At 42.2% G+C, this 22,697-nt stretch overlaps 1 protein-coding gene across 1 annotated transcript in view; it reads left to right on the top strand.

Annotated features, from left to right (window-relative positions):
• The window catches only part of fbxo46 (F-box protein 46), a 32,940-nt gene extending 10,875 nt beyond the window's left edge, over nucleotides 1-22,065 (top strand). Inside the window, exons 2-3 of the mRNA XM_034167875.1 lie at nucleotides 16,151-16,760; nucleotides 18,576-22,065. Of these exons, the coding sequence (XP_034023766.1) occupies nucleotides 16,278-16,760; nucleotides 18,576-20,420 (2,328 nt within the window). The 5' untranslated portion in view covers nucleotides 16,151-16,277 and the 3' untranslated portion in view covers nucleotides 20,421-22,065. The remainder of the gene's footprint in view (nucleotides 1-16,150; nucleotides 16,761-18,575) is intronic.
• The last annotated feature ends 632 nt before the right edge of the window (nucleotides 22,066-22,697 follow it).

The following is a 22,697-nucleotide window of genomic DNA, read 5'->3' as shown; positions in this document are numbered from 1 at the left end:
GGTGTGAAAGGGTCTTTAGGGCACTTTTGCATAGGTGGTGCTCTTTATGTTAAGAACGCAATATTTGGCGTATTCATTTGGCCATATCTCGGTGCACCCCCTATGGATTTCATTGAAACTTCAGGAGCCCTGAGAAGGTTTAGTGCACCTGCGGCCATTAGCCTGTTAAAATCAAAACAAAATGCTGATAAGTGAATGATAAAATGGTAATGGTAAATGGACTGCATTTATATAGCGCTTTTCCATCTGCATCAGACGCTCAAAGTGCTTTACACATCAATGCCTCACATTCACCCCAATGACAGGCTGCTGCCATGCAAGGCGCCCACTACACACCAGGAGCAACTAGGGCAGTGGTCTCAAAACTGTTCCAGAAAGGGCCGAGAGGGTGCAGGTTTTCTTTGCAGCCACTGACTCCAGCAGGTGATTTCACTGATGAACTCATCCTTCCTGCTCCAAGTGATGTTAATCAGTGAAATCACATGCTGAAGTCAGTGGCTGCAAAGAAAACCTGCACCCTCTCTGCCCTTTCTGGAATAGTTTGGAGACCACTGAACTAGGGGATTAAAGTACTGTATGTAGCTGTGAAAAATCTTAGATTTTTATATATAATATGAAGCTTTTGAAAATTCAAGCTAAAAATTGGTCATTCTAGGGGTACCCAAAGGAGAAAAGCCAGGTAGCCTTAATCATGTCCAGAAGGCTGGGGAAGTGTGTTGAGCGGGCAGTCTCATTCTGGGTTTGCCAGTACATGGCCCTCAGTGAGGCAGTCGGAGTCCATGGACATTTTTAAGTCAAGACTTAAAACCTATTTTAATTCTCTTTCTTATGAGTAGTTTTTGTTTTATGTTTTATTCTTTTACTTCTGTTTTTAATTAGGTATTTGAATATTTTTATTTATTTTAATTTTTTATGTTGAACTGTCCAGTGTGAGGCACCTTGAGACGGCTTTTGTTGTAATTTGGCGCTTTGAAATTTTACCGAGTCTTAAAGTAAATAAATATGAAATTGGTTACTGGATCCTTAAACTCTGGACATAATAAACTGTACATGGTGGATCCTTGATCTCTGGACATAAACAGAAATAAAATCTGTTAGTTTTGGTCAAAAGCATTTCCTTTCAGACATTATTATTGGCGTGAATGTATTTCCGTACCTATGAGCTGAGCTCTACAGCTTACTGCGGTCCACGTCAGGTTCATAAAGAATGCAGGACATCTCATTTTGGGAGGAAAAAACGTTTAGTCGATTGTAGTTTGTCTGTATTGCAACATTTGTAAGAGGTATCATTTTATTTAAAGCGGCGATTTGTTTTCAATCAATCAATTCAATCAATTTTATTTATATAGCGCCAAATCACAACAAACAGTTGCCCCAAGGTGCTTTATATTGTAAGGCAAGGCCATACAATAATTACGTAAAAACCCCAGCGGTCAAAACGACCCCCTGTGAGCAAGCACTTGGCGACAGTGGGAAGGAAAAACTCCCTTTTAACAGGAAGAAACCTCCAGCAGAACCAGGCTCAGGGAGGGGCAGTCTTCTGCTGGGACTGGTTTTGAAGTTATTAATTCTGAGCGGACTCTGTCTCAACAGAGAGCTGCTCAGCATTTGGAGCTGTGACAATGGAACAGAGGACGATTCTTGTTTCTCGACTGCAACAAGACAAGAGTCCCAGTGAGTGACTTTAATCCACACAAAAGTGACTCATGATATTTTAATGGCTTTCAGAGGGGTTAAGAAGCGGACTTCTGAAGAGCAGCAAATCAAAGAGCCACGAGCCATTGAATCGAAGCATTGCTTAGATTCACGCTTCAAACTGGAATCGCGCTGCAGAAATGGTTGATTACAGATGCTGTATTGAAAATTGTAACGTCCAAAATAAGCGTAACGGTCCAAAATTATAGCGTAACGGGCCATAACGCAAGTTTGCTAGCTAGAACCCTGCATGCGCATATATATATATATATATATATATATATATATATATATATATATATATATATATATATATATATATATATATATATATATAAACTGTTATCTCACATCCATTAAGCGGCAATAAACAACTGACATACGGGTTAAAATGACTGTGCTGTTTTAACCCATATGTTAGCTGTTTATTTTTTTTTATGGGATTATTCAACATTCTCTTTAAAAAGTTCCTTATAGACATTCACAGTTTTGACATTTGAGAGAGTCTATAAGCTTAATACTGCACACACACACACACACATACGAGGTGTATTATATAAGAAACCGACACTTTTATTTATTTATTTTTTTAACTATATGGATTTGAATGACGTGCGATTACACCAATCATGCTTGAACCCTCGTGCGCATGCGTGAGTTTTTTCACGCGTGTCGGTGACGTCATTTCCCTGTGGGCAGGCCTTGAGTGAGATGTGGTCCAGCCCTCTCGGCTGAATTCCTTTGTTTCACACGCTGCTCGAGACGGCGCGCGTTGCTTTATCAAAATTTTTTCTGGACCTGTGAGGAATATCTGAGTGGACACTATTCGAGAAATTTAGCTGTTTTTTGGTGAAAAGTTTAATGGCTGATGAGAGATTATGGGGTGTTTCTGTCGCTGTAAGGACTTCCCACGGAGCGGGACGTCTCGCAGCGCTTTCAGGCGCCATCGTCTTAGGCTAAGGCTTAATTCACCCAGGACGTTGTGAGAGAACAGAGAAGATCCAGAAGAGGCCGGCATGAGGACTTTATGCGGACATTCCACTGTTTAAGGACATTTTGTAATGAAAGACGTGCGCGCAAATTCGCCGAGTCGTCACGGAAACGACTCGGCGAATCTGTGTGCGCCGCGACAGGAAAAAACACCTCCGTGTTGAAAACCGTTTGTAAAATTCAGGCGGCTTTTGATGGCTTTCAACAAGTGAGTAACTGAGAAATTGTTTAACAGCTTGGGCATGTTCCAACTTGCCCGTTATGGTTTCCAACGGAGGTGTTTTTCCTGTCGCGACCCCCCGCGGTCGGGTCCGGCCAGACATGCGACTCTGCCCGCATGTTCTTTCATTACAAAATGTCCGTTAACAATGGAATGTCCGAATAAACTCCTCATGCCGACTTCTTCTGAAAGTTCTCTGTTCTCTGACGACTTACTGGGTCAACAGAGCCTGAAATGTGGACGTTTTCAACTTGAAACGGCGAGACGCTGCCGCCTCGAAGCGCAGATCGCCGTCAGACGCCGTGGGCCATCCTTACGGCGACACTACCAGACCAAAATCTCTCATCAGCCGTTAAAATTTTTACCGAAAACCAGCTGAATTTATCGAATGGTGTCCGCTCAGTTGTGCCTTACAGCTTTTGAAAAAATTTTTATCAAACAAAGCAGCAGTCTGAGCCATTCCTAAACAATGAAAAATCGACGAGAGGGTGGGCCACTCCTCACTCAAAGACTGCCCACAGGCGAATGACGTAACCGACAGGCGTGAAAAAACTCTCGCATGTCTGATGTAATCACACGTGAGTCAAATCCATATGGTTTTTGAAAAAATAAGGTCGGATACTTTTCTAATAGACCTCGTATGTATGTATGTATGTATGTGTGTGTGTCTTCAAATTCAGGCAGGAATCTGTGTAAATTGGCAGTTAATACAGCTGCTACACACACAAACAGACTCAAAGTAAAAAAAGTTTTACTTTCATTGAAGGCTCCAATGAAAGGAACACAAAGCAAAGGATTAAAAAAAAATTCCACTCACCCGGTGTAAAGATTTCCAAATTAAAAAGTCCACCACAAAAAGAAGCCCCCACATGCATTGCGATCACCAGCCAAGGTCCACTAGTCCTCGCTTGGATCAACAGCCAGGGATCATTTTCAAGTTCTAGTAGTCCTCAGGTACGGATAGCCAGCCAGAGAATAATGTCCAGGTCCACTTGTCCTGAGGTTCTGATCGCACGCACATAATGTCCTATCCCAGCTCTGCCTTCAACTCTAATTCTGTCACGATTGTGGCACGTTAGAGAGTCCATTATCTCCTGGAAATTGCGTCTTCTGCGTTTTTCCCAAATGAGACATCTGCGTGTCCAGGCAGTGTGGTGGAGACAGCGGGGATGCTTATTCGCAGTCTTTGGACGGTTTTCCGTCTTTTTGTAAATTCTTGCCGTCTAAAAGAAATGCAGGGCTGTGAAAAATCCGTGGATCCGCGAAATTCCGCGGATTTCATCTTGGGGGGAGGTGTTAGTGTTTTACTTTGTAATCATGATTGTCACTGAGTTTTTAAAATGTCTCGCAAAGTGTTCTTTTTTTTTTTTTTTTAACGACATCGTGCAAGTTTTATAAGACCGCGGCAGAAAAAAAAAGCCTGGCTGTTGCGACAGTTGTAAAGCGAAACTGGTTGGTTGCTGCGGTGACGCTGTCTGTCTCTTGCACAAAGCCTTAGCTAAAGGTAGCATGTGGACATCGCAAACCTTTAGAGCGCTAAAGTTTTTAAAAGAAGACTTGTGCAGCATGTCTGTGTCACGGACCGACGTCGGACAGAGAAGATGGCGAGAAAGACTGTTTGAAAAAGTCTTAAAAGGACAAGAATCCGTGGAATTATCGCTGGCTTCATCAACACACCTGAAAGATAAAAGAAATGGGAAAAGTGAACTGTGCCCTCAGGAAACACGGTAAGAAGTTTTCTCTCCCTGGAAACTAAACATTGTACTGTTCAAACAGGATTTTAGAAAAGATTTAAACATTGTACTGTTCAAATGGGATTTTAGAAAAGATTATGTGACTTTTTCATTAATCTAGACTTTCTTTCATTGGGAAACATGACTGGCTTTGAATGGATTGAGGCTGCATGAATTTACACAAGAATGTAAATAAGTTTTTATTAATGTAGATCTTTTTCATGGGAAAAAGACACAGGCACAACATGCATTCAAAAGCAACATGTTGTGCCATACTGCATGAGATCACAAGAGAAATTTAACAGCTGTTTCAGGTCCAAATTTAGTCCAAAGAATGCACCACACGGCACTTGTATTCTCAAAATTTTCTGGACCCCCCCCCCCCCTTAACTTTCCAAAGGCCTATAGCATTCAGGGTAACTTTTGCTGTCTTGAATATTATAGATGAATCACATTGCTGTCTTTTTTTTTTTTTTCCCTCCTAAGCATCCATGACAGTCCACGTCCATCATGTTCACAGCAGCAGTAATCCACCGTCATAAATGGCAGCGTCATGACGTTTTAGGTTCCAAAATGCTTGCGGCTCGCGAACAAAATTGCACACTCGGGTTGTGATATTTCGAAATACGAAGGTACTGGATAAAGCTTTCAAATCGTGGGGAAAAACGTCAAGAGTATAACTTATTTATTTGATCCCCCCCCCCCCCCCCAAAAAAAATACATGCTGCTTCAATTTGCCTACTAGTGATATGATACAGTTAGTAGATGTAACAATGGTTTGCCATAATTATCACGGTGGTTGTCTGTGTTCATTGTAGGTTTTAGTTTTCAGCGTTATGTTTTGTTTTTTTCCCCCTTCATTAATTTGAAGCAGCCCCCTCGTCTTCCAAGTTGAGATGGTTCAGCATGGTTGACACTTTCAGTGCTTCACTGATGATCAGATAGAACTTGCACACCATGGTGACAGCATGTACATTGTGAATGTTGTTTCTACACTTTTGTAAACCTAGCTTGTGGTGATGCAGTTGGTCATGTGACAGCCTTATAGGTCAGTCAGCTGCACTTCTGGGCATCCTGACAGAAGACTGCTCCCACTGTAATGTTCTTTGGCATGGTGCTGGAGTGAACTGCTCAGCTGTTTGCAGCTAAGTCGAGTTAAGTCAGACTCAAACCTCAGCACTTGAGTGGAAGCACCCTCATATCCATTAAGTTGAGTCATCAGTTCCTTGGTAGTTGATTTGCGTTTTGGTAACTGGAACAGATTGGTTCGAGGTTGTTGAATTGTGAGTGAAGTGTATTCATGAAGCCTTCCACAAGCCATGATCAATGCACTGCAGATTGTGCAATGAACAACAGAGCACAATAAAAATAAGAATGACTGGATTACAAGTCATGATGGGTCTGTATGGAAAGTATGAAGGTATTTTCAGAAAGAAAAGTATTACATTTGCATATTGTCTAAGGAAGGAAAGCCTTGCTAGAAATAAGTTTGCAAAAATGCTGCAGGGTAATTTAAATGGTAAATATAAAATGGTAAATGGACTGCATTTATATAGCGCTTTTCCATCTGTATCAGATGCTCAAAGCGCTTTACAATAATACCTCACATTCACCCCGATGTCAGGGTGCTGCCATACAAGGCGCTCACTACACACCGGGAGCAATAGGGGATTAAAGGCCTTGCCCAAGGGCCCTTAGTGATTTTCCAGTCAGGTGGGGATTTGAACCCATAATCTTCTGGACTCAAGCCCAACACCTTAACCACTAGACCATCACCTCCCCCAGGTGATGGTCTAGATGGTCTAATTTAAAAAAGGCATAATTTTATATTTCCCTTAAAGTAGACCTGCATTGAAATAAATGTGGTCAGATTTCAGAAAGACCCTTATGAATGCGGTAAAGTAAATCTGCAAGCCCAAATTTGTAATTCAGCGGAGAAATCTTCATTTAAAAATGACAAGTTTGCAGCTAAAATTTGGCCCTCCGCGAAAACTATTTCTACATCTGGGACATTGCCGTGACATGAGGGAGAAGACAGAGCGCTATCGCCTTCAGTCCGATCCCACGCATTGAGAGAATGCAATACTAGCTATTTCTCAATTGAAATTGATTTTATGTTAGTAATGTTACGGTTATACACATCCTGGTTTCACCATCCAAAAGTAAGCTGCAATGAATGCGAGATACAGCTCTGCATGCTCAGATCAGCGGCGACATTGACAGCGGGTGACGTTCTTCCCCAACCCTTACGCCTCGCTCTCACTGCCTCTGATGCAGCGGGCCACTCACACCTCCCCCGTGTCTGCTGTGCAGAGCTGCGGCCAACTCCGGCACCACCTCCCTGTCTACTAGTCTCAGTAACCACAGCCGCAGAGCTCCATGGCCACTGAGAGAGGTTTGTATCTTTTAATGACTTGGATTCTTTGCGGGTCCCGCATCCGTACCCTGCAACGGTAACACCGGAGGCTATGCGACACCACTCAATCAAATGGGTGTATGAAAAATTCCCCCAAAATAATTTTCAAGCAAACATAAAAAAAATGTATACTCACCAAACGTACCTCAAGACAATATGAAGTTTTAAAAAAAGTCGATCCTTCCGTATAAGACAATAAAAAGGTGCTTTTATAAGAGATGCAAACTGACGTAAATCCGCAAATTACAGTTGCGCGTGCAGTGCATGCTGGGATAGGGTCTTCTCTCTGACATCTCGGCAACATCCCGGATGTAATGACAATTTTGCGGAGGGCCAAATTTTAGCTGTAAATTTGTCCGTTGAATGACAGATCTGGGCTTGCAGATTTACTTTACTACATTCTCTTATGTGTAAATATATCATTTTTTGGTCCAAAGATCTGACTGCATTTATTTCAATGCAGGTCTGCTTTAATATTTTAGCATTCACTTATGCCTGGTTCACATGGCAAAATAATTCCCCTTCTGACAATCTTAAGGACGCCCTGCCATATGTGGTGTGTTAAGAGCGCTCTGATCTGCTCGGGGGGACGTCTGGGGTGCTCCGATCGCAAATCGGGGTTAATCAACATGTTGGATTGTCTTGACCTGATATCGCAGCGTGTGTGGTGTCCTCCGACTACAAACGAGCACGGAGTCTGCTGAATGTGATGTGCAGCCAATCAGAAAACGATGTGACGGACGCACGGAGTGGAAAATAAAAACAAAACAGCTGTTCTGACTTAACAAAGTCCGGTGGTCGTGCTGTCTTTTTGTATCGTTTTTTTTCCCCCCTCTGTTTTAACTAATCCACACAGTATCTCCATTTGTTTACTCTGAAGTCACGTTTAATCTCAAGGGATTTTGTGATATTTCCTGGCTGACTTGGGAATGTTTGTGTGTGAAATCTGTTCGTGTGTGGTGTGTTGACTTCACCGTGTGGCTGAGCACCACACACTGTATGACCAACACGTAGATCTGTGACTTTTTATCTCTGTGTGTGGGGTCTCAGGTTTTGGCAACCTACAGATAATTTTAATATCCTGCCATGTGAACCAGGCATTGTGTAGTGAAAAGCTAACCTGTTTCAAAAAATTTCCAGTCATGAGGTCCAGAGTTATGGTAAATGACAGTATTTTAGCTCAATGGTTTAAAGAGTTATTCCATAAATGTTTCCAAAATTGTAATGAGTGTCATGCTTACAAGGTTTATACTCCAGATATATTTAAAATATCACATCTGAATATCTGCAGTGAATATAATTGTGGTTTGTTTTTTTTCCTTTGGTTCTCGTCCTTCATACCACACCTCACTGCAACTCCTGAAAGAAGACGGAAAGCATAGGTTGTACAAGAATGATAATCATGATTGTAAATTGTTAGGCTCATGACGATTTTGGCCACAGTTTTTGTAATAATGTTTTAATAAGCAAAAATACTGTTATTTACCATACTTCTGAACCACATTATTTGAAACAATGTAGCTTCTCGTTATTCACGTGAGTGCTGAAATATGAAGGGAGGAGGCTGAGGATTAGCCTTTTAAAAAAAAAAAAACTAAAAGTACCCTCAAGTTTAATTGTGTAGCTAGTAGAGCTGGGAAGTAACAACATATCGCAATAAAACTTACATTGATTAAAATTGATGAGCTTTGCATGTTAATACTCTATGGGCAGATCTAACAACCTGTTACACAGCAGAAATAAACAAGAACAACATCTGTAGTTTCATGTCATCTAAAGTTATGGAAAGTGTTGACAAAATGTGTCAATCTAAGCGTATGTTACAGTTACGAGGGTTATGGCAGGATTTTTAAAAAGTAAAGGCATATAGGCATATTCGTTGTGTGAACAAATATTGGCAAAATTTTGCCACATTAAAGTTGGCGTCAAGGGATGTACAAGGAGAAAAGCACAACTTACTACTTTCCCATTCACAATAAAATCTGTAGACATGAACACAAATAGCGGCAAGACATATTTGTGCAGCATGAAATGACCTTGTACAATAAAAGTGAAAAGTTTAACCGATGCTCCCTCGAATTGGGCCAGATTTTAATCATCATCATCAGGTGGGGATGCACCGATCGACAGTTTTTCACTTCCGATCTGATCCCTATACCTGAATTTGGATATCTGCTGATACCGATACTTTTCTGATCTGATACCAGAGCTCTGTTTGCTTTAATATTATCATTATTGTTGATTTTATGAGAATTTTCTTGAAAAGGAGACCTGAAAGTTGAGCTACAATTTGCCAGAAGGTGTATGTAAGATAAAAGCCTAGATTTGATGTTTTGGTGAAAGAATGAAATACTTTTATTTTTTTTATAGAATTTTATAGACTTAAAGAGAAAAGACAACATTTCTCTCCCTGTCTCTCTGTCTCTTTCTCTGCCTGTCTCCCTATTTGTCTGTCTCTCGCTCGCTTGCTTTCTCACTCTCTCTCTTTTTCTCCTCTCACTGTTAGTGCTACGCAAACTTCAAACTTTTGGGAAACACGAAGCCTTTCAACTGTAAACTAAATCTATCATCGCCGACGGTCATGCACAGGATTTTAATGGAGGCCCTTTCCCCTCTCTCTTCGCTGTCCTCCTCGGCTGCATGCTGAGCTGGCATTCTGCAGCCTCAGGACAGTGAAGCGGCTAACTTTTTAGCAACAATTCAGTAAATTTTTGGGGAAAATCCATGCTCGACAAACAGACAATTTGAATCTGCGAGCCAAGCAGAAATTTGCCATGAACCACAGCTAGAACACTGCAGAAGAGAGTTCTCTCAAATAGCTCGTCTCCAGAAAACCTCCCCTCCTCATGCTCGGCAGTAAACAAGCAGCGAGCAACAGCAGTCGAGAGGATTCACAGTGGCTCTTCTCCGGTATTGGAAAATGTCACGGGTTGGATTGGTATTTTCAGATACGTGAATTATGTCGGTATCGGAACCCGGATTGGTCTCATCCCTATTATCAGGATACTTTCCAGACTAACAGTATATTTTTCATGGTATATATTGATCAAACCATTTCTTAGTAACTAGTATGTATTTTTGACTCTAGTGTGCCTTAGGGGTGTATTGTATCATTGATATACTCTTAGATTTTTTTTCTTCCTGATAAGTTTATCATCCCATGATATTAATATAGTTGACAAGTTTACATTTGTACTGCACATTGGCCGCTAACATGTTGAATGAAAACAAGCAGGACAACCCCTCCATAAACGCAGAACACATGCTGTATGTAGAGCCTCATGACAAATTATAAATGGACTGCATTTATATAGTGCTTTTATGGTTGAAACACTTTACAGTGATTCCTCACATTTAACCATTTTTTTCTCACACTCTCTCTTTGACACAGAGAGACACACACACACACACACACACCAATATCATCATGCTACCATGCCAGGCAGTCACTACATGGAGCAATTTGGGGATTAAGGATCTTGCTCAAAGGTCCAGAGTTGTGTGGTTTCTTTTTTTTTTTTTTTTTTAGGGGTGGGGGGCTGTGTTGTATGTGTGTTTATATATATACACACACACACACATGGAGGGACTCACTGAAATTTCCCCTGGGTCCCCAATCTGACCAGGGGCAGGCCTAAAAACAAGCATGGTGGATGGTGTTGCTCAAATCTTAGTTGAGGTAGAAGAACTGAGCCAGTCAAGTGTATTTCTTAGTAATGGGGACAGACCAGTCTGGATCCTCCAACAACACTGCACCCCCCAATATATTTGTTGTTGTATGTCTTAAAAAATCTTTTAAGATGTCTACAAAGTGGACTCTAACGGGGGGGGGGGGGCTTTGACTCCTCGCTCTTGTTCAGCACCTATATTGTCTCTTTAAGAAGGACAACAGCCACAACTACAAGAAAAAAAATATTTTCTGGAAATCATTACCTGATTGGCCTGTAAGAAGGCTGTACCACACACACGTGCACATCGTCCTTTAGGAACTGACTTTGTGCATATTTTAACCTTGTAGATCCACTGGCATGTCCATATCCTACTGCAGTGTTTTAACTCGTGGAGCCAGTGATGAAGAAGGCTCTGGAATTGCCCAAAGAGATTGAGGTGCAGGAAAATGACTGAAGGTGAACTCCTGTCATCTAAAGCTATGGAAACCATTGACAAGTGATAATCCAAGCGTGTGTTATAGTTACGAGGGTTATAGCAGGATTTTTAAAAAGTAAAGACATAATGCCCATAAATTTTATACCAAAATGTACACAGCAATGTCAGCTTTCAGAATGTCTTATTTTTCAAGAATACTATGAGGAAATATTTTGGCTCTAAATCTTGGAGGAGGGGTGCGTTTTCAGAAAACTCTTCAAAACGTCATGGAAAATACAACTTTATTCACGTGGATGAACTGTTTGGTTACTAGGAATGGTTTACCAATGTATTTGGCTCCCAAAAGTAGTGGAATATATGAAGGAAATTGTATGCAAGTGTAAAATAAAAATTACTCATTTGCAGCTAGATGTTTTCTGTCTTCCATCTATGTACAAATGCCAACAAATATCTGTCATTTGATGAAAATTCTCTCACAAAAAAACAAAACCCATTCTCTCATTTGGGGAGAGGGAGGGAGCTTGCAGATCCTGGGGGGAAACTGTGTGTGTGTGTGTGTGTGTGTGTGTGTGTGTGTGTGTGTGTGTGTGTGTGTGTGTGTGTGTGTGTGTGTGTGTGTGTGTGTGTGTTGTATGGACTGTATCAAGTGTTTTCAGGCTGACAGAACTGTTTAGCATTTCTTCATGTTTAGTGGCAGTATGAATTTGTCTGACTCCTGACTTTATTATGTAGCTGTATAACTGATGATACAAACTGCAAAACACCTACTACTCGCAGTTTCTCCAATCACAGCCACAGCAGCTTATAACGTGTTCTGGGTTGTTTAGGTGTGTTGGTGGCTTTCCTCACTCTTCTCCTTCTTGTACAGTCACTCAGTTTTTGAGAACTGTCTACTCCACACAGATTTTCCATAGAGTGCCATACTGTTTGTATTTCTTCATTATTGATGTAAATAAAGTCCCAAGCTGTATTCAGTAACTTGGAAATGTTCATGTATCTATCCCCTGACTTGTCTAAAGAAAACTGGCAATAAAACTGATTTACAGGTATTATACCAAAGTGCATTACTTTCGCAACCCATTATCTTGGCTTTTATATTTAGTTAATTAATGTATATCAAATTGTAGAGATTTGCTTTGAGTTTGATTTTTAAGGAAGATAATTTTAGAAATTATTATATTGAGAAGCCTTTTTGGAGGGCACTGTATTCTTCGGTCACAATTCACTCCTGCCACCTTTCTCCACCCACTCCACCTTGCCGGTGTCGTAGACCGAATGGTCCCCCCCTAAAAATCGGTCCACCCTGCCTTCACTGCACATGTCATTTCTGCATCAGCGGTGTTTCATAGATTGCCTTTCTGCTTAAAACTGCACTCCAGTCATCACCTATCTCGGTGACAGATATCTGAAACTTTTGTACAACAATTATTTCCACATAAATTCAGCGTTATTTCATAATAAAAGATGAAGTGATCAGAGCGTAGCAGCCATGACGCGCTGTTCCTGCTGCATTCACTGCGTCATTTCAAAGTGTTACTGATTATCGCCTCATTTCTACTTAAAACAGCCTTGTTTCTGCATAAAACTGACTTTAGAATGATTTAAGAGGTTTAATAACCCCATTATTACCTTTGATCGCTTTGGGTGTAGAGTCAGACTGAGAAAATCAGTCTGACGTGCTGCTGTGGCGCACTAATCACTCTCCTGTCTTTAATTATGAAATAATGCCAAATTTATGTGGAAACTATTGTTGTTCAGCTTCAGATCTGTCACTGAGATGGATGACTGGAGTGCAGTGTTAAGCAAAAACGAGGTGGTAATCGGCGAATTGCTGCGATGCTCCAAAAGGACGCATTCACAGTGAAAGCAGGGTGGACTGATTTTTACGGGGGACCATTCGGTCCGTGATGCCGGCAATTGTGCTTGATGTGTTTCCATAGTTTCCCGCAATTCATGTGATTAAACGGAGCATCTCCACGCTGGTCAAGTACCCGCTCAAAGAAAAAGGCTTCAACCACAATGGTTTGAGTGAAAGTCGACGTTCTCTTGAACAGAAGGTTGTACACAGTCTGAGGCAGCGCCATGACGACAATCTCTTCTTTACCTCTCTACCCCACTCTCCATTCCTTTGGTCGGTTGACTCCAAGTATTTAAACTTATCTTTCACCACTTCTACTCCTTGTAACCACACTATTCCACTGGGCTCCCTCTCATTCACACATATTTACTCAGTCTTGCTCCTGCTGACTTTGATAAATGCTGTTTAGCTACACTCTACTGCTTGCATCTCCTACACAGAATGTAGTCTGCCTGTGTGCATCTTCCTCCACTCTTATGTCACCCTGTGCTCCTCCATTTTCTTAAAGTAGGTATTCATCACAGCCATTTCCATCCTTTTTGCAAAATCAACTACCATCTGTCCTTCCACATTCTTGTCCTTGATACCATATCTACCCGTTACTACTTCACCTCTGTTCCCTTTGCCAACATGGACATTGAAGTCCCCTCTTATCACCACTCTTTCATGCTTGGGCACACTTTCCACCACCTCATCTAATTCACTCCAGAAATCTCCTTTCTCCTTCATCTCGCAACCTACCTGTGGGTCATATGCACTGATGGGATGGGTATCGAGAACCGGTTCTTTTCAAGAATCATTAAGAAATGATTCAGTCCACTGACTTCAATAGCCTTTTTGCTTAGCTATTCACTTATCGGTCCTTCAGAGCGACCGGTGTTTTTCAGGAAAATGATCATTTCTCTACGTTGATTACAGACCCACTACAGGGTCTGCAGTCAACCGCTTCTGCAGCACAGCTCTGCTTGAAGCTTGGACCAACGAAGCAGTGCTCCGAACCGCTGCTTTGTTGGTTCTCTGCTTCACTGCTTTTCAGAAGCAGCAAGTCCGCTTCTTAACCCCTCTCAAAGCCATTTAAAAATGTCAATCATGAGTCACTTTTGTGTGGCTTAAAGTCACTAACTGGGACTCTTGTTTTGTTTTGGGCAAGAAACGAGAATCGCCTCCGTTCTGTGTGCACAGCTCCAAACACTGCGCCGCTCTCTGCCGAGTCAAGTTAGAGTCCGGTCGGAATTGATAACTTCAAAGTGAATCACCGTTTTAAATCAATGACACCTCTTTCCGAACGTTGTAATACAAATGATGAACTACAATCAACCAAAACAGTTTTTTTTTCCTACCAAAATGAGACATCCTGTGTTGTTTATGAATGACATCAATGCTGACTTGCAGCGCAGCCAGCTGAGTAATTTGTGCCATTAATGTCTGAAAGGAAATGCTTTTGACGAAAACTACGGATTTTGTTTATTTCTATTTATGTCCAGAGATCAAGGATCCACAAGTAGAGTTTCTGTCCAGAGTTTAAGGATCCAGTGATCAACTTCATATTCATTTACTTCAAGACTCAATAAAATGTTGACATAGAAAACCAGTAAAGCCTACTTTTAGTACCCATCCCTACCGAGATATTCATCATCCCCCTTTCAGTTTACAAATTCACACTCACTCAATCTCCAACACACTCTTAACATACTCATCCTTTAAAATGACCCCAACACCATTTCTTTTCCTGTTCACACCATGATAGAACTTGAACCCACCCCCTATGCTCCTGCTCTTACTTCCCTTCCACTTGGTCTCTTGCACACACAATATGTATACCTTTCTCCTCTCCAACATATCAGCCAGCTTTCTCCCTTTAACCAGTCATACTGCCAATTTAAAGTCCAGACTCTCACTTCCACTCTTCTAGTTTTCCTCTTCTCCTGGCATCTGTGGACACATTTTCCTCCTCTTCTTCTTCGACCAGCAGTACCCTGATTTTTGCCGGCACCCTGTTGTTCATTGGCACCGGTGGCGGTTGTTGTTGTTAACCCATGCCTAAACTGATCTGGTATGGAAATTTGGTTTGTACTCTGCATCTTTATTTTGGTTTGTTTTACGCCGGATGCCCTTCCTGATGTAACCCTACTCATTTATCTGAGCTTGGGACTGGCACTCAGTGTACTCGTATTGGTTGCACACCCCATGTGACTGAGCTTTTTTCTTTTATTGCAAGTAGTTTTCTTCCTTTATTTTTATATATTACAGTTTATATGAACTGTAGTAATTACAGAAAAGTCTTTGCTGTGTGTGTTTAAACAAATCCTGTAAGACTGATGTTTCAGCACTTTGTATGCTGTACTGGATTGTGGGTTTCAGCTGTTCCCAGGCTGCATTGTAGGTATTCACATTAGCAGTGATCCGCACATGTTGCTCCTCTCCTCATTTGTGCTGGCACGTTCTTGGCCGTGCTTATGGCTGGCACATTACACTGCATGGACTGAAGGCTTTTCCCTTTAGCCTATGACGTTGGCTCTCTGGCCGCAAGAGAGGGATGAGCACACTTACAGCAGCCTCACTACAACTCCACCGCCTCTTGATGTTTGCTAAAAATAGGACTGGCATATGCCTGCATGCTCCTCCCCAAGTTGCATCCTATTAAGCAAGTCCTCTCTGAAGCACTGAAATGTAGGTCAGGAGACTGTCTGTTGCCTTCTTTTGTGTTCGTGTTTCATCAGTTTCATCTGCCGGCTATAGACTCCACCCCTGGAACAAGATCCCTTTTAATTTGACTGAGATGATAGAAACACCAGAGATGGTCAGTGCATAGCAGCAAATGTGAAATTGAGTTTGCCAACTAGAATGCCAGAGTGGTAATATATGATGCCTTTTTTAGTTTGGTTCTTTCATGACTTTGGTGTTGTGTTCTCTGTTGTAGTTTATCTTGCTAACACAAGGTCATTCCTGAGGTTTGGGGATGCTCTAGTTTGAGTGACAGGTTCCTTTCTCATTGCCTTTTAGTTTTATCCAAGGCTAGAACCATGACCTTGTCCACAGGCCAGTGCTCTGACTAAGTTTGTTCAAAATGAGTTTATCGATGTTAGTGTTACTGTTTTCTAATGTTCTTCTCCTCTTTCCTCCTGATACAGATTTTATGCCCAGTGTTGATGGTGATCATAGTGGCAGACAGTCCCCCTCAGGTTGGTGCCTGAGTTCTGGCCCTGGGTGGTTCCTGCCCAGCATAGATGCCAGTATGCTCCGGTGGTCTGCATCCTGATGGATCGAGACACATTCTCTCACATCCGCCTGTGGTGCCCACGCCCATTTGGCACCTACTCCCAGAATAAAGCTCGCAACACAGGTTCAGGGAATAGTGGCAGTGGAGCAGGGGGTGGGGTAGGACCCCCACCTCTTTGCAAAGCTGAGGCTTCCACAGGAGGCAGAAGGACGGTGGATAGAAATGAAGATGGTGGGTTGATGGTGGGGATGCCAGAACAGGCTGGCAAACAGGAAGATGTAGGTTCAGAAAACACTCCCCCTGAATCTGAGGTTATTTCCAGCTCTTTGACACAGAGCCACACACCTCCATCCTCATCATCACTTCCTTCACCACCTGCTTCTGGGTCACAGATGGACGATGGCCGCGTACTGTTGGACACCTGGTATGTCATTAAGCCAGGGAATACCAAGGAGAAGATTGCCTTCTTTGTTGCACACCAGTTCAGTGGAGCAGGGCAGCCCAGACCCAGCGCCATGAAGGTGAGGTGTTCAAATGTTTGCGCTACCACAGCTTTAAGCCTTTAGTTTGCTTCCGCACCAGGAGTCAAAATGGTATAGTGTTGCACTTTTCCTTGGTTTGGTTTCATGAGGTAATATGCCTAAGTAGACAAAAATATGGAAAAACTGTCACATGGGACTACTGTCTTTTCATTGGTACTTGTTTGTCACGACAGCAGCTTTGATTTTCAGTGCGGTGTCTGTGATGTGATTTTATCGTTTTATGGCAAAACAAAAATAGACTTGATACAACTTAAAAAACAAAAAAAAACCCTCATACTCTTTAAATCGGAAAATATCTTTAAAAATGTCAATTCAATATAAAAGACAAAACAATGCACCCTCTTCAAAAAAGCATTTATGTCATTACTTTTACAGTCAGTTGAGTTTAGACATGTTGGAGGATGTATACACAAACATATGCAAGTTACTGTATTTGTCTTGGGGTTGATTTAAATCATAAATCCAAAATGGTGACAAATTGCTGTAATGTGGATTAACTCAGTGATGAGCACACTTCAGCTAACTGCCACTTATTGAAACTAATGTTTTCGTTAGTGGATTAACTTTCCAGATAACTTTGAAAAACATCAGTGGACCAATTGGCTTCCGATAAATTTAGTTCCAATAAGTGAGTACCAGAGACAAAGGAAGAGGGAGGGAAACAAAAAGATCATTTATTTTCACACCATACAGACTTGCTAGCATATCACTGGAGTGATGCACAGGCTCATGTTTAAAATTTTAAACAAACTAATTCCGGACAAGTTATTGAAATTAACGTCATGTCTGTCGTTTTACAAAGTGAAAATACCAACTATATGTTTTAAAGTAATGCGCTAATTTTTAAGGTTTTAGTGTTGAGGCACGCATGCCGCAATACATTATGGGAACATTAGTTTTCTACTGGCAGTAGATGTGAACAGCTACTGTCACACATTCACTAAAAGTGCTGAATCACTTAAGCCGAATTTTCAGTTTTCAAATTGCCTTGTTTTTTTTCATGAATAAGACATTTACAAATTCTGATTTATTTTTAAAACCACCACACATTTAAGTAACCTGTGTGTTATACCAACCAACCACTTGATGTCAGAAAACTAATGTTCCCATAATGCACTGCAGCATGTGTGTCTAAACGCTAAAACCTTCCAAATTAGTGCATTACTTTAAAACTAAAACATATAGCTGATATTTTCACTTTGTGAAATGACAGAAGTGATGTTACTTTCAATAGCTTGTCTCTAATTAGTTTGTTTAAAATTTTAACCATAAATCAAAGTTGTCTGCCTGTGTGTAACTCCAGTGATACGCCAACAAGTCTATATGGTGTGAAAATAAATTCTTATTTTTCCTTCCTCTTCCTTTCTCCCTGGTCACTGGGTCTCTTTTGCTGAGAGAAGGCTGATCTGAGACAGAAGCTCTGACTCATTGTTGTCAGTAGCTGCCAGTGTACTGAAGGCAATACTGAAAGTTATCATTATAGCTTTTATCTGTAACTTCCGCTATTTTTTTTTATAGGGGTTTATCGGTTTAGCTTTATAAAAGTTAGCTCTTCAGTTAGCGGATTAGCAGTTATCAAAGCTAACTTTTTGGTTAGCTGTGCCTACCACTGGGTTAACTGTAACATGGACTCTGCAAGAAGTAGTCTCTTTTGTGTTTTTTGGAATTTCTAGCGCATATTATATATATATATATATATATATATATATATATATATATATATATATATATATATATATATATATATATATATATATATAATCGTGTTCACACTCTTCTCAACTGTTTACACAGGTTAAAGGCAACTGGGCAACTGACTGCAGTAAAGCCAAAAGACGAAGACGATGTTCATCCTATGATCCTCCAACACGCTCCCAACCTTCAAAGCCTCATCTTAGCCATGACTCCCCCCTGGCTCCTAATACACCTCTTAGCCCTGATGAGCCACAACTAGGAGGTGTGACTGAAACAGATCTGCTGTCTGTGGCAGAGATGGTTGCCTTGGTGGAGCAGAGGACAGCCATGGCCCTACAGGGGATTGTGGCTGTTCAAGGGAACCACCATTCCTCAACAACCGCCCAAGGCCTTGCCACCCACCAGCACACTGTACTTCGGGGAACAACATCAGACCCCTCTCCAATGGTGTTCCTGTCAGAAACCTCAAATAGCCATGCTTCTACTGAGACACAAGAAACATCATCTCCGATCCAAACAGACCAAGAGCTGGAGGAGCAGCGGCATGAGACCTGCAAGGTAGCGCAGGCAATCGCGCACTTTGAGTCCCAGAACTTGGAGAATCGGCCCTATCCAGGCTCTTGTTCTGGGAGTGGTATAGACTCTTCTAATCGAGACAGAGAGAGGGAGTGCAGGAGAGGAGGTGAGTCAGGAGCTGGTATTGTAGTCCCTCCTCATTCTTCCAGAAATGGTCATGGTGAGGTGAGGATAGCCTTCAGAGTGTCAAACCTGGACCCACGGTCTTCATTGGAGCCCACTGGCCGATCTCGCTGTATGTTTATGAGCTGTGGTGGTGGAGGTAACCAGGCAGGAGCCAGGGCCAAAGAGAAAATCACTTGTGACCTCTACCAGCTTGTCAGTCCCTCCTCACGAGACCCTGGTAGTCTACTGCTGGCTGCTGCGACTGCCACCCCCAAACCACACGGAGACCACAGTCACCCTGACAGACAAGCTTGTGGAAGTCCGGAATCAACCCAGGAGCTTTCTTCAGGGGAGAAGAAAGTCATAGGTGTGAGGGAGAGAGTGACTGGTTTCCATGTGGAAGTGGTCGTGACAGGTGCTGTGGACCAGTGTGTGTTCTACGGTAAAGACAGCACAGAAAATGTGCAGGAGCAGACTGTGTGTTTTGCAATGCCCAGTGGGACTGGAAGCAGTGGTGGGGGTGGAGGCAGCTCTACTGATCCCTCATCAGATGATCCTCCTCCTGGCCAGCTTTTTTTCCTTCAACCTCATCGGGGTCTTGAGGATGACTTTAAAGGAATGGACACCGGCAGCGAGTCAGGACTTTGCTCTTTGGACTGTGCCAACAACGGCGGCCGTGGGACAGGTGGACTAGTAGGTCCAGGGGAGCGAGTCACTCCAGTGGACTCTCCCCTGGCGAGCACTGCAGATGACTGCTCAGATCCTTCACTCTGTTGCCTCTACCGCCATGTTTCCCATGACTTCCTGGAGATTCGATTTCAGATTCAACGCCTCCTTGAACCCCGTCAGTACATGCTGCTGCTTCCTGACCACATCATGGTCAACATCTTCAGCTACTTGCCAACACGCTCCCTAGCAGCTCTCAAGTGCACCTGCCACTACTTCAAAGAGCTGATTGAAGCATACGGCGTCCGGGCTGTGGATTCACGTTGGAATCAAGACCCTCTTTATAGAGATGATCCTTGCAAACAGTGCAAGCGGCATTATGAGCGAGGCGACGTGTCATTATGCCGCTGGCACCCCAAACCTTACCACCACGACCTGCCTTATGGACGTTCGTACTGGATGTGCTGCCGGCGTACAGACAAGGACACACCAGGCTGCCGTGTTGGACTCCATGATAATAACTGGGTCCAGCAGCCTACTGATGGCTGTCAGCCCATCCGCACTAGGAGGGAAGAGAGGAGAGAGGAGGCCAGGTAGGGAGTAAGGGGTACAACACAGCACCTCTTATTCTTCTCCAGCATCTCTCCTTTCGCTCTCTGTAATCACTGTTCAGAAGAGTAATAGGAAAAAAGGAGAAGGAGAAATCATCACTCCAGACTTTATTTTTTAAAAATCATTCTAGCACTTTTTTTTTTCTTTATACTTGCCCTCAGTGTTGCTGGGAAAAAGGAGAGGCATGTCACTTTTGCCTTTTTTTTTTTTCTTCTTTTTTTTTTATGCCCTTCAGAATACCCACCCTTCTCCTCGGTGTGCATCAGCGGCAGAGCCTCCTGCTCCTGTCAGTCAGCCCTCCTACTCATTTGGGTTTCTGTCTGACTCTACTTGATCGTTGGGTAATACATATGAAGACTTGCCGTGTATTTGATTGAGATTAGCATTCATGCAGTGACGTATAAAAATGTAATGCCCTAGAGCCTGCTTACTTTCTTCTGTCGTCTCACAAACGTTAGCTGTACAATGATGCTTCAAGGAATGAGCTGTACTGAATCCAACAGATGTATAACTTCGGTGGCGGAATGTTTTAGCTTTGCTGTAGAAATGTGATTGTATAAAGCAAACTTAACTTTCCGTTGTACCAGATGGCCATTTGTACCCGTCCTACACCGTGTTTCTATTTTCTCTGAATGTGCTGTTACGTACTCTGTTGATCAGCCCCCCCCCCCCGACAATGCTGCTGAAATCTTTGCCTGTGTCACCATGTCGATGCTGAAATAGCCATACCGTTGGTAGACGGGCACAGTTCCACCATGCTGGCCACTGAGACCAGTTCCTGTCAGTGTTTCAGAGTGGACCCTAACCTTGCTGATCAGCTATTTAAAAATAAAAAAGAGCCACCAAGTACTCTGGTTTACAGACAACAATGGGAGATAAATTCTGAGATCTTAGTTGGTGTGAATGGAAAAGAGAAACTTGATGTCCTTTTGGAAAGGTCTCTACTTTTGTGTGGTGTGAGTGGCTTTTTTTTTTGTTTGTTTTTAATTGGTGTGTGTTCCAGAGAATGTTTACCATTGTATTTGCTTTTATTGCTGACAGTCTTCTCCTGACGCAACCTTCAGAGACTTATTTTTCTTAATTTGCTTTTTCCTTCCCTTTTGTCCTCCAATTCAGCAGAGGGCAGTGTTTGCCAAAGCCATCATTCGTGCTTTGAAGCGGGTGAAACAAATTGCCACAGAAACTCTACACCAGCTTCCAGCCTTAAGAGTACCTCTTACCCACCCTGCTGGAGATTGAGGTGTCAGATACCTCACAGAGTTTTGGGATATGCACAGGACCCTGTAGGTGGCTCAGCTTTTGAGGCTCAAAACTCCACAGCACTACCGGTTCCACCCATAACTCTATGGAAGTGTAAGATTAACAGTGCCTGGTGCTGGCTCTGACGCTTCATTCTCAGAAAAGAAAAGAAAAAACAAAACACCCTTTTATCTCCCCCTGCTTTTAAACTCTCTGCAACCAGACAACATGAACTCTGAATAACTAATGTGATGAATAATGCTGAAAACCTGCATGGAGGTGGGAAGCAGTTGGGTGGCTATGGGAAAACTCTCGGATCCATGTACAATGCTAATGGGAGATATGCTTAAATAAAAAAAGTGATGATTAAAACTGGAAATCTCAGTCCCAAGCCCTGGTTTGTGTGGTGTGTATTTGCGTCTTGCGTTTTTAAGTCGTAACCATCAAATGAGTTGTGCACCGACAGCAATCACTGACATTTGTTCTAAAATGCAAGAAACAAATCTCTAACCTGAAGAGGTTGAAAAGGTTTAACTGACTTTGTTTTTTTTACACTTTGTTCTTCAAAGGAAGATGAATTTTGCAGCACAGCCGTGTGATTGGATCAATGTCTGTAACCATATGCTGTAATGGTGTCCTAACCTGATAAACTGCATTTGGAGAATCTGCAGTTCATACTGTAGTAATGGTGTGAATGCACACAGTGTACTTGTAACAGTGCTACTGGTAATGTGCGTGTAATCAAAACCAAAAACACACCTGCCATTTAATAATTACTATGTAACTTAAAAAAAAAAAAATTTCCACTTGAGTGACGGGAACAGCTAACTTAAAAACGAGCTGCAATAACCACAAACTGAAAAGTTAAGGGGGGGCTGCTGATGGTGTGTGTGTCTGAAATTGTAATGTTTTGCTCCATAAACATGGAGGTTCCCAAAAAGGAACATGTCAAAATTATGATTGAGATATATAGAATAATTCTTTATTGTCCACCGATGTGGAAAGTTGTCTTTGGCTCACCAG

This window comes from Thalassophryne amazonica, chromosome 4 (genome assembly GCF_902500255.1).
Source record: "Thalassophryne amazonica chromosome 4, fThaAma1.1, whole genome shotgun sequence".
NCBI lineage: Eukaryota > Metazoa > Chordata > Actinopteri > Batrachoidiformes > Batrachoididae > Thalassophryne > Thalassophryne amazonica.
The sequence above is the reverse complement of the archived record's forward strand: the minus strand, read 5'-3'. Positions and strand labels throughout refer to the sequence as shown.